Genomic DNA, 18,118 nt, shown 5'->3' with positions numbered 1-18,118 from the left:
TTTGAAGGTTTGTTCAACTACCACTGGAAATCCAAGATGGCTTCACTCGTGTCTGTTACCTCAGATGGAAATGTAGAACAGCTGAGAACTAAATGAGAGATCTCTCCCACTGGGTAGTTAGATCTCTTTCCTGGTGGCTCAGGATGTTAAGAGAGAGTATTCCAAGAGGAGAAGCTCCAATATACAAGTACTTATTAAGTCCTGCTAATGCCCTAATGACTGAAGTAAGTCAAAACGGCCAAGCCCAGGCCTGTGTGGTTCACAAGGCTACACAAAGGCATACATCCTGGGAGATGTGACTTACTGGGAGAGCCTATGGAAAGCAAAATATTTACCCTTCCTTAGCCTCAGTGTTCTCATCTGTAAAATGCAGCTGCTATAATGACTTGTATGAGACAAAAATAAGATACAGAAAATAAAGTCCAATAATTGTTAGTTCCTTTCCTATCATTTCTTCAATCTCCAAAAAACTCCATCCACATCATTATAACCGCATTCCACGGACACTTTGGCTAAACAGGAGCAGGAGCTCAGATACTACTTAGTGAGAGAAGTTAAATAGATCAGATCACATCAGGGCTTGAGCACTTCCTGCCAGTGAGTTTGATAGTACACCAGCCCACGTGCATCCTCTTGCCTTCACTGATTGGCATAAGGCCTGGAAAGCCTCCTAGGGGACAGAAAGCAGGTGGTAAAAACTGAATCCTGCATACTATTAATTTTTAACAAATATAATGTGTGATGAGCTGGAAGAGTCCCAACAGCAACAATGTCAGGAAGGAAATGAGCCAGATCCAGTAATAGAATTCAGAAGGAAATGTTGGCTCCAGGGTCAATGACACACACCTGATACCAGAAACTACCCTAGCCCAGCCAATCTGGAAGCACTTGGACAGTCTGGAAGAAGGTGACTGCATGTTCATATGAACTGAGAAAGCCGTACGTTGAGGCCCCAAATATTTTGCTACTATCAGACACCTGATTAAGCATAACAGCGGGGAGGAGTTTCCTACGGCTGCCATAACAAAGTGCCACAATCTGGGTAGATCAGAACAACAGGAATTTATGGTCTCACAGTTCTGGAGGCCAGAAGTCTGAAATCAAGTTGTCAGCAGGGCCATGCTCTCTCTGAAGATCCCAGGGAAGGATCTGCTCTGTGCTTCCCTCCGAGCTTCTGGTAGCTGCAGGTGTTCCTTGGCTTGTTGATGCATCACCCCATTCCTAACTCCATCACACCAAATGGCCACTTCACATCATCTTCCTCCATGCATATCTGCCTCTGTGTCCAAATTTCCCCTTTATATGACACCAGTCATATTAGATATGGGGCACTACCCTAATAGCGTCATTTTAACATGACTGCTTCTGTAAAGACCTATTTCCAAATAAGGTCACAGTCTGAGGTATGGGAGGCTCAACATAACATACCTTTTTTAGGGCCCACACTATTCAACCCATACCAGAGGATGCATTGCCTTTTCCAGGCACAAAAAGCGTGCTGGCCAAAGTAAATTGGCTGAGCTCTACACAAAAGTGGTCACTGAAGCAGCAACAATGATGACACAGAAAGCAGGCAGCTCAATCAGACCTTGCACCTCTGCTTGCACTTAAGCTCTGCAGGCTGGGTAGGCAGTAGTCCTCATGCCAACAGTAGAGCTTCATACCAAATGTCACAGCCCAAAACAAATGAAGCCCATGGGAATTTGGACAGTAGCTCTACCAGAACGGTACCTCCGCAGGACTTGGGGACTGAGCTGTAATGTTCCAGTTTGATTAGCCAAGGCAGAAATGAAAAGATCTATATTGCTAATCACTGTATTACTTTCAGATTTCCGCCTTGCCTCAGAAAAAGTATTCTCTTTATCACCAAGAGCTACAAGCACAGCTTTACCAGAGACAATAGTGCATTATGTTTTTACTAATGACATTCTGATTTCACTGATAATCTGACATAGTGGATTTTCAGCTTACAAATGATGATTATGGTGGTAACCACCAATAACAGGTGAAATTCCAGAATAGCACAAGGGCAGAACTAACGGGTCTCTCTCTGTCAAATAAATAAATAAAATCTTAAAAGAAAAAAAAAAAGCAGAACTATCGGGCCAAGATCAGCAGCAATTAATGACCAGTTCTAATTGAAAGACATTAGTAAGTAGTATTTCTGAAGTTTCTGGGTACAACTTCAGTAGCAGGACCCAGAAAGGCCTAAACTTCTTTCTGGAAAGTGAATGGAAGCTTGAAGCACTGTAATTTGGGTATCACAGGTCACTAAAGCCTGTGATATTCAGGACACATTTTGTTTTACCCAAGAATCCATCAGTACAATCCTTTAAATAGCTTTTCTGGTATACTTAGAATTTTTCAATTAACAAAAACTAGATTTCTGAAAACTTAAAAACTAATACATGTGTTTCTTATATAGGGTATAATTAGGTTCTAATTATCCATGGTTGATTAGCCACATATGGATGCAGAAATGGTATTCTACTTTTACCTACAGTCTTTATGATTTAAGGGTTTGTGACAAAGCACACCTTTCCTCTGTAAATCAGCATGGATATTGATCACAATACTATGTATAAGAGTACAAGTTTGGAAACATCCCAAATGTCTTACAATACAGGAATAATTAGATAAGTCTACTCATAAATGGAATATTTCAGAGTCATTAAAAACTATGTTTGGGAAGAATATTAAATGAAATGAAAATGCTTAAATTATAACATTAAAAGAAAAAAGTAGGACATCAAACTCTATGTAGTGTGACTACAATTTCATTTAAAGAGAGAAAAGAGGGATGCCTGGGTGTCTCAGTCGGTTAAGTGTCTGTCTTTGGTTCAGTTCATGATCCTACCATCCTGGGATCAAACTCCACATGGGACTCCTTGCTCGGTGGGCAGCCAGCTTCTCCCCTGCCTGCTGCTCCCCCTGTTTGTGCTCTCTCTCTCTCTGACAAATAAATAAAATCTTTAAAAAAAAAAAAGTGTATGCTTAAAAAAAGAGAAAGAGAAACCAAGAAACAAACATAAATAAAAAGTCTAGAAGAAACTATAAAAATATATTAAAATGTTAAACCCGATCTCCAGACAGCAGGGTTACAAGTAACTTTTACTTTCTTTTAAGATCTTTTGGTTATCTAACTTTCCTGCAACCAAAATATTTTCAAAATCAGCAAGTAAACAATGGCATTTTTTTTTTAATTACCATGATACTTTCAGCGTATACATTGCAAAAGAGTGGAGAGGCCCACTCCCTAAGCCAAGAAGTTTTAAATTCAGAGGACAAATTCTTTCATTAAAAAAATAGTAACCGGGGGTGCTGGGTGACTCAGTCAGTTAAGCATCTGCCTTCAGCTCGGGTCATGATCCCAGGGGTCCTGGGATTGAGCCCCACATGGGACTCCGTGCTCATCGGGGATTCTGCTTCTCCCTCTCCCTCAGCCCCTCCCCCTGCTTGTGCTCTCTCTCTCAAATAAATAAATTAAATATTTAAAAATATAGTAACCACACAAAAATTATAGCACTAATAAATATAGTTTATATATTATTCTCGGAAAGAAAAAATTACTACTAGACATGCAATAGAAATAACTGAATCTCTAATGGTACAAAGAAGTTAAAGGCTGATAAAACAATGTCCTTTAGTACTGACAATTATCATTCATGTTAAGCTAATCGTGAATAAAACACAAACACACACCATCATTATTTTTGTCCAGACTATTAAATGCCAGCCTCATTTTTTTCTCGTGGTCTTTAAGGTAGTGCAAAAATTCTCCAAAGTCCAATCCTGAATCCTCATTGGTATTTCCAGCTTTAAAAATGTCCTATAAGAAAGAAAAAACTCATTGCAGAGACATATTGCAAGTAAACCCACAGTAGCATGCTAACATTGGCACATTTCACTCATATTAATTATTATCTTAGTTTTTCAGATACAGCTACAAGGCTAAGAACATTTGTGATTTTTTAACTTGTGCAATACTAGAGTCAATACCCACCATGTCATTCCAAATAATTCTGAATTTATAAGTAGGTATTTACCAGAGGTAAACAACGAATGCCAAGTGCCTTGAGAGAAGAAAGATACTAAGATACATCATCCTTGCCATCAGAGACCTCACACTCTATTAACTAAATGAGAGAAGATACTTAAATTTCTGGGAGGACTTAAGATAGTGGAGTAGTAAGGGGACCCTGCACTTCCTCCTCCCTCGAATACAGCTAGCTCAACATCAAATCATTTTGAACACCTAGGAAATCAATCTGAAGATTAAGAAAACAATTTGCACAATTGGAGGGAGAAAACATGGCAGATGCAAGGTTCAGAGCTATGAACTGGGGGACAGAAAAGCTGCAGTGCCACAGAGGAGAGGGAGCACTTTTCGTGGAACAAAATTGGGGAGGGAGGGAGAGAATAGGGGAAGGGTCTGCGCAACATGTCCTGGTGTAGGGATCCCCTGGGTGGCACTGGAGAGAAAGCTCCCCTTCCCAGAGTACATTTGGAAGAGGGTTGCTTTTTTTTTATATTTTATTTATTCATTTGAGAGAGAGAGAGACTGAAACAGTGACAGAGAGCATGAGTGGGGAGGAGAGGGAGAAGCAGGCTCCTGTGGAGCAGGGATCTTGAGGCGGGGCTTGATCCCAGGACCCAGAATCATGACCTGAGCCGAAGGCAGACGCCAACACACTGAGCCACCCAGGCACCCCTGGAAGAGGGTTTTTGCCTCTCCAAGGACAAAAGGCCCACCAGGCACCACTGAGCAGCAGTTCAACAGCAGGGAACAGAAGCATGGGCGGAGGGCAGATAACCTGGTTGCTTTTCCCTGTGCGTCACCACAGTCTCCAGACACCTGTGCAGCCCGGGCAACAGCTTTTCTGGGACAGAACAGTGCCGGGTGCATGGCTGTGAGGCTCTTCTACAGGGGAGGGGAGCAGGTCCACACCTTGCTGTGCCCTTTAAGATCTGGAGTTTTGAAACCCAGCCATTGGCCAGAGATAAAACACAGGAGAACTGCGGTGCCAGGCTTGCCTGCAGCGGGCACAGACAGGTTGAGGGCAGGGATCTGATGAAAGCCTGGGACAAAGGAGAAGAGATTGTTCTCTTTTCTGTGAGGGCCACCTAAACAGGGAGGCCGTGAGTACCCCTCCCTGCAGATGAGAAGGCTGGGTGACACCATCTTCCACCCCACCCCCCACCAGCACTGTTGGACTTCAGAGAGAAACACAGCACCTCTGGTGGAAAGTGCTTACACCAAACCTTACACCAAACCCCGGCCCCCTGCATCTGGCAGGGGCATCTTTACAAGGGCAGGTCTGACTGAGACAGAGCAGTGGGCTTCTCCCTCAGATCAACACAGTCCTGCCTTGTGTACCAGGTCTACTGATCAGAGAGAGTGCTCCAAAGTGTCAGCTTCAGTTCTGGTGGAACTGGTTTTCTTTATTTTTTCTTTTCTTTTTTTTTCTTTTGGAATCAGGGTCATAGTTTTTTGTTCATTTGTTGGTTTGTTTACTTGTTTCCTTTTCTCATTTTTTGGATCAGGCTTCTTTCTTTTCTTTTCTTTTTTCCTTCTTTCTTTTTCTTTGGACTCAGGCTTATACTTTTTTGTTTGTCTGTTTATAGTTTCTTTTCCTTTTCTCTTTTCTTGGATCAGGCCTTTTTTTCTTCTTTTTTAGTCATATCTTAACAAACAAATCAAAGCACACCTAGTTAAAAGACCAAACACGGGGCACCTGGGTGGCACAGTCGTTAAGCGTCTGCCTTCGGCTCAGGGCATGATCCCGGCATTCTGGGATCGAGCCCCACATCAGGCTCCTCTGCTAGGAGCCTGCTTCTTCCTCTCCCACTCCCCCTGCTTGTGTTCCCTCTCTCGCTGGCTGTCTCTGTCAAATAAATAAATAAAATCTTTAAAAAAAAAAAAAAGTCCAAACACTCCCCACTGCAAGGAAGGAGGACCTCTGCAGAGGCCTGACCTGTGGAAAAGAGCAGCCAAAACACAACAGCAGAGTGTACACAGTATACACCAGAAACACTTCCTGAAATGCCAGGTCCTGGACAGTGTATGACCCCTTTTTAATACAGTATTACTCTCAGGAGCAGGAAACATAACAAACTTTCATAACATGTGAAAGACAGAAACCTAGACATAATGACAAGATTGAGGAATTCTCCCCAAAAGAAAGATCAAGAAGAAAGCACAGCCAGGGATTTACTCAAAACAGATATAAGCAATATATCTGAACAAGAATTTAGAGCAATAGTCATAAAAATACTAGCTGGGCTTGAAAGAAGCATAGAAGACACCAGAGAAACGCTGGCTGCAGTGATAAAAGACCTAAAAACTAGTCAGGCTGAAATTTTAAAAATGCTATAACTGAGATGCAAAACTGACTGGATGTAATCACAATGATAATGGAAGAGGCAGAGAAATGAATAGATGATTTAGAAGATGAAATTATGGAAAATAATGAGGCTGAAAAGAAGAGGGAAAGACAATTATTAGATCATGAATATAGACTTAGGGAATTCAGCAATTCTACAAAATGCAATAATATCCACATCATAGGAGCCCCAGAAGAAGAAGACCAGGAAAAGGGGGCAGAAGGTTTATTTGAACAAATTATAGCTAAGAACTTCCCTAATCTGGGGAAGGCAACAGGCATTCAAGTCCAAGAGGCACAGAGAACTCCCCACAAAATCAGCAACCAAAAAAAGTCAACACCAAGACATATCATAGTGAAACTTGTAAGATACACAGATAAAGAGAGAATTCTGAAAGCAACTAGGGACAAAAAGTCCTTAAACTATAAGGGTAGCCACATAAGCTTAATAGCAGATCTGACCACAGAAATCTGGTAGGCCAGAAGAGAGTGGCATGATATATTCAACGTGCTGAATGGGAAAAACATGCACCCAAAAATACTATATCCAGCAAGACCGTCAGTCAGAATAAAAGGAAAGATAAAGAGTTTCCAAGACAAGCAAAGTCTAAACGAGTTCATGAATACAAAACCAGCTCTGCAAGGAATATTAAAAGAAACACTTTGAGCAGGAAAGAGACACCAAAAGCAACAAAGACTAGAAAGGAACAATCTACAGGATCAGTGACTTTATAGATAATACAATGGCACTAAATTCATATCTATCAATAATCACTCTGAATGTGAATGGACTAAATAATCCAATCAAAAGACAAAGGGTAAAGACCCATCAATACACTGCTTACAAGAGACTCATTTTAGGGGCACCTTGGTGGCTCAGTTGGTTAAGCAACTGCCTTCAGCTCAGGTTGATCCTGGGGTCCTGAGATCGAGTCCTGAGTTGGGCTCCCTGCCCAGCAGGAAGTCTGCTTCTCCCTCTCCCTTTGCCCCTGACCCCCGCTCATGCTCTCTCGCTCACTTTCTCTCTCTCAAATAAATAGTTTTTTTAAAAAAAGACTCAGACCCAAAGACACCTCCAGATGGAAAGTGAGGGGGTAGAGAACCATCTATCATGCTAATGGACATCAAAAGAAAACTGGAGTAGCCATACTAATATCAGACAAACTAGATTTTAAACCAAAGTCTGCAATAAGAGATGAAGAAGGCCACTATATCATAATAAAGGGGTCTATCCAACAAGAGGATCTAACAACTATAAATATTTATGCCCCAACTTGGTAGCAGCCAAATATATAAATCAATTACTAGTGAACTTAAAGAAACTCATTGATAATAATACAATAATAGTAAGGGACTTTAACACCCCACTCACAGCAATGGAGAGATCTTCTAAACAGAAGATCAACAAGGAAATGGCTTTGAATGACACCCTGGACCAGATGGAACTTATAGACACATTCAAAACATTTCATCCTAAAGCAGCAGAATACACATTCTTGTCAAGTGCACATGGAACATTCTCCAGAAAAGATCACATACTGGTTCACAAATCAGGCCTCAACCAGTACAGAAAGATTAAGATAATATCATGCATATTTTCAGACCACAATGCTATGAAACTTGAAGAACACAATTTGGAAAGAACAAAGAACACAAGAAAAAGAACACACGAGAACAAATTTGGAAAGACCACAAATACTTAGGGATTAAAGGGTATCTCCACTAAAGACTGAATGGGTTAACCAGGAAATTAAATAAGAAATTTAAAAATACATGGAAACAAATGCAAATGAAAACACAACAGTCCAAACCTTTGGGACACAGCAAAGGCAGTCATAAGAGGGAAGTATGTAGCAATACAGGCATTCCTCAAGTAGCAAGAAAAGTCTCAAATCACAATCTAACCCTACACCTAAAGGAGCTGGAAAAAAGAACAGCAAATAAGGCCTAAAACCAGCAGAAGAACGGAAATAATCAAGATTAGAGCAGAAATAAGTGATCTAGAAATCAAAAAACCAGTAGAACAGATCAATGATACCAAGAGCTGTCTCTCTGAAAGAATTAACCAAATTGATAAACTCCTAGCCAGACTTATCAAAAACAAAAGAGAAAGGACCCAATAAATAAAATCATGAATGAGAGAGGAGAGATCACAACCAACACCACAGAAATATAGTTATGAGAGAATATTTATACTCTAACAAATTGGGCAATCTGGAAGAAATGGATAAATTTCTAGAAACATATAAATTACCAAAACTGGAACAGGAATAGAAAATTTGAATGGACCAATAACCAGCAAAGAAATTGAATCAGTAATCAAAAATCTCCCAACAAACAAGAATCCAGGGCAAGATGGCTTCCCAGGGGAATTCTACCAAACACCTCAAGAAGAATTAATACCTATTCTTCTGAGGCTATTTCAAAAATTAGAAATGGAATGAAAACTTCCAAACTCATTCTATGAGGCCAAAATTACCTTGATTCCAAAACCAGACAAAGACCCCACTAAAAAGGAGAATTACAGACCAATATCCCTGATGAACATGGATGAAAAATTCTTAACAAGACACTAGCTAATCAAATCCAACAGTACATTAAAAGGATTATCCACCATGATCGAGAGGGATTTATTCCTGGGCTGTAGGAGTGGTTCAACATCTGCAAATCAATCAATGTGATATACCACATTAATAAAAGAAAGGATAAGAACCATACGGTCCTCTCAATACATGCAGAAAAAGCATTTAACAAAATACATCATCCTTTCTAGATAGAAACCCTTAAGAGCGGAGGGATAGAAGGAACATCAACATCATAAAGGTCATATATGAAAGGCCCACAGCTAATATTCTCAATGGGCAAAAACTGAGAGCTTTTCCCTAAGGTCAGGAACACACAGGGATGTCCACGCTCATCACTGTTGCTCAACATAGTATTAGAAGTCCTAGCCTCAGCAATCAGACAACAACAACAACAAAAATAAAAGGCATCCAAATCAAGAAGGAAGAAGTTAAACTTTTACTCTTTGCAGAAGACATGATACTCTATGTAGAAAACCTGAAAGACTCCACCAAAAAATTGCTAGAACTGATACATGAATTCAGCAAAGTCACAGGATATAAAATCAATGTACAGAAATCTGTTGCATATCTATACACTAATAATGCAACAGCAGAAAAGAAATCAGGGAGTCAATCCCATTTATGACTGCATCAAAAATGATAAGATACCTATGAATAAACCTAACCAAAGAGGCAAAGGATCTCTACTCAGAAAACTATAGAACACTTATGAAAGAAACTGAAGAAGACACAAAGGAATGGAAAAACATTCCATGCTCATGGATTAGAAGAACAAATATTGTTAAAACATTAAACTGGATAGAAAATGCAGAAGAATGAAACTGGACCACTTTCTTACACCCAAAGTAAGTTCAAAATGGATGAAAGACCTAAATATAAGAAGGAAACCATCAAAATCTTAGAGCAGAAAACAGGCAGCAATCTCTTTAACCACAGCCAGAGCAACTTCTTACTAGACATGTCTCCAGAGGCAAGGGAAACAAAAACAAAAATGAACTATTAGGACTTCATCAAAATAAAAGGCTTCTGTGCAGTGAGGGAAACAATCAACAAAACTAAAAGACAACTGACAGAATGGGAGAAGATATCTGCGAATGACATATCACATAAAGGGTTAATGTGTAGAATCTATAAAGAACTCATCAAAATCAACACACACAAAATAAATAATCCAGTTAAGAAATGGGCAGAAGACATGAACAGACATTAAGAAGACATATGAATGGCTACCAGACTCATGAAAAAATGCTCAGCATCACTCGGCATCAGGGAAATGCAAATCAAAACCACAATGAGATATCACCTCACACCTGTCAGAATGGCCAAAATTAACAACTTAGGAAACAAGAGATATTGGCGAGGATGTGGGGGAAGGGGAACCCCTCACTGTTGGTGAGAATGCAAACTGGTCCAGCCACTCTGGAAAACAGTATGGAGGTTCCTCAAAAAGTTAAAAAGAGAATTACCTTACAATCCGGGAATCACACTACTGGGCATTTACCCAAAAAACACCAAAAAACTAATTCAAAGGGATACATGTATCCCTACACTTATTGCAGCATTATTTAAAATAGCCAAATTATGGAAGCAGCCCAAGTGTCCATCAATAGATGAATGGATAAAGCTGTGGTATATACATACAATGGAATATGATTCAGCCAAAAAAAGAATGAAATCTTGCTATTTGCAACAACATGGATGGAGCTAGAAAGTATTATGCTGAGTGAAATTAAGTCAAAGAAGGACAAACACCATATGATTTCACTCATACGTGGAATATAAGGAACAAACAAATGAGCAAAAGGAGAAAAAAGAGGGAAAGAAGCAAACCAAGAAACAGACTCTTACCTCTAGAGAACAAACTGATAGTTAGAGGGGTGTCTGCACGGAGTGGGGAAATGGGGTTTTCTTGTGCACTTGTTATGGTAAGCACCAGGTGATGTATGGAATCATTGATTCACTATATTGTACACCTGAAACTAATATTACACTGCATGTTAACTAACTGGAATTTAAATAAAAACTTTAAAAAAACAAAACAGGGTGCCTGGGCAGCTCAGTCACAGTTAAGCATCAGTCTCTTGATTTTGGCTCAAGTTATGATCTCAGGGTCTTGAGCTCAAGCCCTACGTGAGGCTCTCCACTCAGCAGGGAGTCTGCTTGAGATTCTCTCCCTCTCCCTCTGCCCCTCCTCTCTCTCTCTCAAATAAATAAAATCTTAAAAAAAAAAAAGGAACCCAGCAAACAAAAAGTTAAAGAATGAGGATGAAGTCCTTCTATAGCTACAATCACTTGTGTGATTTGAAATGTGACATTGGATGATCAATTAAAATTCTTTTAAAAAGGCTTCTTTTTTTAAAACAAGATTTTATTTATTTATTTGACAGATAGCGAGAGCGTATGAGCACATAAGCAGGGGGAGTGGCAGGCAGAGGGAGACAGAGAAGCAGGCTGGAGTCTGCTGGGAGCCTGACACAGGGCTCCATCCCAGGACCCTGGGATCATGACCTGAGCTGAAGGCAGAAGCTTAACGACTGAGCCACCCAGGTGCCCCTAAAAAGACTTCTTTATAAAAGAGGAAAAAAAAAAAAAGCTCTATGAGTGAGTAGGGATCAGTCCCTTCTTCAGGATGTCCCACTGTGCTGGATAAAGCCACTTAAAAGTGAATTTTGTCACCATGCGAAGACAAATTCTCCAGTACCCTAAGTGTCTTTCAAAGTATGATCTATTACCTCCAATAATGCTTAAATATAGGATAAAATTATCCAATCACTTTTCAAATAAACTTGTCAGGAAAGTATAAATCATAGCTCGGTGGAGAGACAAGGAAACTCTTAATATCCTGCTTTGTATCCATTCAGAGTATGAATTAATCAATCATGCTCAGAATGAAGTGAACAACTGAGGTGCCTCACACTCTTAAAAATAACTTTAGTTTGTGGAAAAAAAGAAGAATGAAATCCTGCCATTTGCAACAACAAGGATGGAGTTAGAAAGTGTAATGCTAAGCAAAATAAGTCAAAGACAAACACCATATGATCTCACTCATATGTGGAATTTAAAAAACAACCAAGCAAAGAAAAAAAAGAGAGGGAGAGAGAGACAAACCAAGAAACAGACTCTTAACTATAGAGAACAAACTGATGGTTACCAGAAGGGAGGTGGGAGGGGGAAGAGGATTAAAGAGTACACTTATCATGATGAAAATAAAATAAAGTGAAATGAAGTAAAGTAAAATACAATGAAAAAAAGGAAGAAAAGAAAACACAGCTAACACTTCCAGAAAAACAAATGGCCAATGCTGAAGACAAGCTATCCAGTGCGTCTGTGTTCAGTACCCGAACATCAAAGGAATGTATGGCTGTGAAGAAAGCTTTTATATTTGACTCCCTGAACGACTCTGGCTGTAAGCGCCAGAGAAGCTTGTGGAAGTCCTGGGCTTACTGAAGAAATCATGTGACTATCACATGCTTAAGGTTTATAATTTATGGCTGCATTTGAGGGAAAATAAATTGATTCATTTTGAAAATGAAGCCAGTGTGTTAGATTCCAGAAGGGGTGATGTGTGTATTCTTTTTAGGGTACAAAATATGAAAAGCCACTGGCCTTTCGGTCATTTTTCTGTTCTGTGAAGAAAAAGAAAAATCCCACCCTGCCCTTAACTCTGTTACATTCTTTCTATTAGAACCAGTTTCATTCACATTGACTACCCGGGAAGATTTCAGGAAACTTATTCTTTCCAATTTTAGTTTATGTGCTGCCGCAACAAGCACCTGGAAACATATTCTTAATCAGCGTGCACTCATTTGTTGTTGTTGAATGACATGAATGTGCATCTCCTGACCAGGCTGATGGCTGTTAAAATTCAGAGGCAGGAAGTCCTGACTGCTGGTGTGACGTGGTGGTGCGTTGTTTTTCTACCCAAACTTGGCAGGGCCTCTGATTATAAAAAAAATCTTTGCCAGATACTTTGATCTAATTGCTGGTACTGCTAAGGGGTAAGCAAATGAAGCGTCAGATAATGAAAAAGTTTTTTAAAGATTTATTTAGAGTGGGGAAAGGGGCAGACGGAGAAAGAATCTTAAGCAGACCCCACGCCCAGCACAGAGACAGATGCAGGGCTGGATCTCACAACCCTGAGATCATGACCTGAGCTGAAATCAGGAGTCAGACGCTTAACTGACTGAGCCGCCCAGGAGCCCCACTTCACCCACCATTTTTAACCCATTTCTTTTGCCACCCTAAATGTTCGCTCAACGATGGGGATCTCAAGCTGACCTAGATCCTTTTAGTTGAAAGATCTCTTAAAAGCCATCTAGCCTGCTGTCCTCAATTCTATAACTGAGGAAATAAAACCCCGGGAAAGCTGAGGGTTTTTCCCACCCTCACACTACAGGGTAGGTGGAGGTAGAGCCAGGATTCTCTCACATCTCCCCTTCCTTGTACGTGACATGCCGGCTATGCACTCTGAGGCAGCCAGTGAAGGTAACAGGGTGGTCTGGCTTCTTTATCTGGTCAACATTCTGATTACGTTTCTTTCTAACTTGATAGAAGTCATATTTAATTTTATTTTATTTTGAGTAAGAAGAACCTTATAAACCCCATCCATTTATGTGAATTACCATCTAGTTTCTTTAGAATCATGAAACAGTGGTTTATATTAACAGGGAAAACATTGTAATAATGCAGAATTATTCTTTCGGGATACAGTAGTAATCATGAAGAACATGGGGGTCTTTTCATAGAATTCCCAATCTGCAAACACTTTTTGGGTCCTAAGTCAAATTGCTAAAAATTTTAAACCTAATATTTGTATCACCAACTTTTCTTTAACAGTATTCTTTTCGTCATTTAGTTATTGATTTTCCTGGGTGTGATATATGTTCTATGAAATGAAATACATGCTTTTTTTTGAAAGTTGAGTCTCATGAATTGAAATTGCGGAGGTCCTTCATGTTTGTCATATTCACTAAAATAGTTGGCACAAAATGCCTCAACTCCTAGAGCAGCAGCTTTATGTACATGCTCTGAGAGCATGCCTAGTATGCGCTTGGAAACATCAAGAATGCCAACGTTGCTCAAACGATTAGGGCTCCCTGTAATACAGTGAGTGAAGAAGAGACGGAGTGAGAAATGGAAGAAAACAGGAGATGAGGCCAGAGAGGTGTATGTAATTAGGGAGTATTATAAATTATCTTGTTTGTTTATTGTTTAATGCCTGCCTCTACTACTAAAACATATGCTCTAAGAAATAAGGACTTTGTCTGTCTAGTTCATCACTACACCCCAAATACATAGAACAGTTTCTGACATACAATGGGTAATCAATAATTGCTGAATAAAGCCTAAAAATGTGGAGAAATAATATAAAGAAAACATGTTGTGGGGGCGCCTGGGTGGTACAGCGGTTAAGCATCTGCCTTCGGCTCAGGGCGTGATCCCGGCGTTACGGGATCGAGCCCCACATCAGGCTCCTCCGCTATGAGCCTGCTTCTTCCTCTCCCACTCCCCCTGCTTGTGTTCCCTCTCTCGCTGGCTGTCTCTATCTCTGTCGAATAAATAAATAAAATCTTTAAAAAAAAAAAAAGAAAACATGTTGTGGATTTTATATAATCATTCTTTGGCTTACTTAAGAATGGTTCACCACTTAAGTTGTTCCCAAATTTTCACTATTATTATAAGACACTGTGCTACAATGAATATTCTTGTGAGATTAAAATCTTTGAATTGCAATTGTTTGGAACATAGGTTCCCAGAAAGAAAATTGCCAAATTGTCATCTAAAAAGGGAATATCAAAAAACTATGATTGCAAAAAAAAAAGGAGGGGGGAGGGAAAGTAATGTCAAAAAGCTGATAGCTTTTCTTCTAAGATCAAGAACAAGACAAGGATGTCCACTCTTGCCACTTTTACTCAACACAGTACTGGGAAGTCCTAGCCATGGCAATCACACAAGAAAAAGAAATGAAAGGCATGCATATTGGTAAGGAAGAAATTAAACTGTCACTATTGACAGATGACATGGTACTATACAGAGAAAATTCCAAAGGCCACACACACACACACACACACACACACAATTATAAGTAATAAATTCAGTGAAGTTGCAAGATACCAAATTAACACCCAGAAATTGGTTGTTTTTCTATCACTAATAATGAAGTAGCAGAAAGAGAAATTAAGAAAACAATCCCATTTACCCATTCACAATTGCACCAAAAAGAATAAAATACCTAGGAATAAAATTAACTAAGGAGGTATAAGACTTATACTCTGAAACTATAAAACAATGATAAAAGAAAAAAAATGATGAAAGAGATTGAAGACAACACAAATGAAAGACATTCCATGCTCATGGATTGTTAAAATTAATATTGCTAAAATATCCATACTACCCAAAGCAATCTATAGACTCAATACAACCCCTATCAAAATAACAATATTTTTCACAGAACTAGAGCAAATAATCCTAAAGATTCTGTGGAACCACAAAAGATCCTGAATAGCCAAAGCAATCCTGAGAAAGAAGAACAAAGCTGGAGGTATCACAATTCTGGATTTCAGGATATACTAGGAAAGCTGTATTAATCAAAACAGTATGGTACTGGCACAAAAAATAGACACACTGATCAATGGAACATAGAGAAATAAAGAAATAAACCCACAAGATTGAAAAATCTCTTCCGGGAGTGCCTGGGTGGCTCAGTCAGTTGAGTAATGATTTTTTCTCAGGTCATGATCTCAGGGTCGTAAGATTGAGCCCCGCCTTGGACTCTGAGCTAAGCATGGAGCCTGCTTAAGATTCTCTCTATCCCTTTAGGGTGCTGGGTGGCAGAGTGGGTTAAGCATCTTGGTTTCAGCTCAGGTTGTCATTTCAGGGTTGTGAGATGGAACCCCTCATCGGGCTCACACTCAGCATGGAGTCGGCTTGGGATGCCCTCTCCCTCTCCCCCTCCTGCTTGTGCTTGTTCTCTTTCTCTCTCTGTCTCTAAAAATAAATAAATCTGAAAAAAAAAAAGATTCTCTCCCTCTATCTCTGCCTCCTCCCTGCCCCCCCCACATGTGCTTTCTGTCTCTCAAATAAAAAAAAAGAAAAATATCCTCTACTCATTTGTTCATTTTCCTGAAATAATTAGTCCTTCTCTACCAATTTCACTTATTCCTCTTCCACTCCCTTCACTGGACAAGTCTTTCAAAGCAATTTATAATTTTCTATTGTAGTGTTTGTTTAATGAAGTTCCAAGATATATATATTTTTTCCTTTGGAAAACAGGTCAACTTGTATTCCTAAGATGTTATACTGTGTACACCATGGAGTTTTAAAGGGCATAGAGGTTACTAGGAGTAAGAGAGATCAGAAAATGTTTTCTTCTCCTTGGAACCTTTTAAACACTTTTATGTTAGAACTGTTAAGTAGCATTTTCTACCAACTGGCTTGAATGACTAATTTTTCCTCCTTTGCCAATAAATACATTTTTATTCTACTACAGTTAAATTTTTAGAAATTATTCTAATAATGGAGTAATTTTTTGCTATAGTTCATCTACATCCCATCATTAATCACACCAGCTCATTCAAAACATTTTTATTGTAGATTAAAGTTGACTTAAAGTCATATGCCAATTCTAAAAATACATGTAGGAACCACATGCTTTCCTATGCATTACATTTGCTAATAGGTCACAAAACAATTAGAGGCTAAAATGAAGAAAGCTTTTTGAAGTAGTACAAGGAAATCTTACAGTGAAGGACAACAGTTTTATTTTTATAAGGCATAAAAAATGCAGAAATGTAAGTTGTTTTTAAAAATAAGAGCTTGCACAGGGTGCCCGGGTGGTTTAGTCAGTTAAGCATTTGACTCCTAATTTCAGCTCGGGTCATGATCTCAGGGTTGTGGGTTCAAGCCCCATGTTGGGCTCCTGACTCAGTGGGGAGTCTGCTTCTCTCCCTCTCCCTCTTCCCCTTGCGCTCGCTTCCATGCTCTCCCCCTGTCTCTCTCTCTCTCTCTAAAATAAATAAATAAATCTTAAAAAAAAAAAAAGAGCTTGCTCATTTTCCCAAGGGTCAATGAGGTTCATTTCTCCAGATTATTTACATTATCAAGAGAATTCAAATGAGAATTTTGAAACTTAGAACTCTTGTTTTTTATACATGAGAAAACATAAATTTAAAATGAAATGTAAAATGTAAACTACCTAAGATAGTACCCAACACATGGTAAATGATCAATAAATGTTAGTTCTGTCACTTTTCTTCTTGCCTTGTCAATGGTCAAATGAATAGCCAGAGGCTTATCTGTATGGTTTGTAACATTATTGGACAAGAGGCTGGCCTAATTCAAAATTTTATGTTATGTACGCCATTTCATAAAGTTATGGGTGAACTTTTCAACTCACCTATTTTTAATTAAAGTTAGTGTGTATATATAAGCCCACCTGTGGGTTCAGCTGAGATTGCTGTTGGGGAGGGAACTGCTCATACCACTGGGCCTTCTCAGACCCTCCCCAGCCATGCTCCCTTTCTAGTGTTTCAGAATCTCCCACATTCCCAGTAAGATCTGTAGAAATGGAAATCTTTTTGCCCTATTTCCACCACCCTCCAGCCCTGTGGATATAAATTAGTGCAATAATAACAGCTAACATTTACTAAGTGATGATTATTATGTGTCCTCATTGTGCTAAAAAAAAGCCTTACCTCGTTTAATCCTAACAACCACCCTATAAGGTGGGTTCCAGTTTTATTAGGGAAATTTACCCAAGTGGAGCCATAAGAGTGAGATGTTGAAATGATGTGGAGGTGAAGGTCAATGGACATAAACGTTCAAGGAATTAGGAAGCCTGGATGTTTCATGGTTCATATGCAGAAGTGGATGTGGAAGTCACCCAGGACAATGGAAGGATCTGGAGTGGAGATGAAGACTGTGAGCAGGTGCCAAGTCTTCAGTGACCAAGAGGTTTATACAGAAGGTCAGGAAGTAGCAAAGAATAAAATGGTTAGGTCAGATGGCAGATGGCATGGGCTTCAGTGAAGCAGGTGGTTCGAAAGGAGAAAGAGGAGGAGGGACTCCAACCCAGAGAGGGCTGCAAGAAGGCTCCTCAGAGGAGAGCTGCTTCCGTAAGAACTGCCAGGGCGGGGGGGGGGGGGGGGGGGG

The 18,118-nt window shown here is 39.6% G+C and overlaps 1 protein-coding gene across 1 annotated transcript in view; it reads right to left on the bottom strand.

Moving 5' to 3' along the window:
• LOC103675194 (calcium-binding mitochondrial carrier protein SCaMC-1-like) overlaps nucleotides 1–18,118 on the bottom strand; it is a 54,106-nt gene that overhangs the window by 27,094 nt on the left and 8,894 nt on the right. The window contains exon 2 of the mRNA XM_008704214.2: nucleotides 3,703–3,829. Coding sequence (XP_008702436.2) covers nucleotides 3,703–3,829 — 127 coding nt within the window. The remainder of the gene's footprint in view (nucleotides 1–3,702; nucleotides 3,830–18,118) is intronic.

The sequence above is a fragment of the Ursus maritimus genome, unplaced genomic scaffold (genome assembly GCF_017311325.1).
Source record: "Ursus maritimus isolate PB19 unplaced genomic scaffold, ASM1731132v1 scaffold_12, whole genome shotgun sequence".
Classification (NCBI taxonomy): domain Eukaryota; kingdom Metazoa; phylum Chordata; class Mammalia; order Carnivora; family Ursidae; genus Ursus; species Ursus maritimus.
The sequence above is the reverse complement of the archived record's forward strand: the minus strand, read 5'-3'. Positions and strand labels throughout refer to the sequence as shown.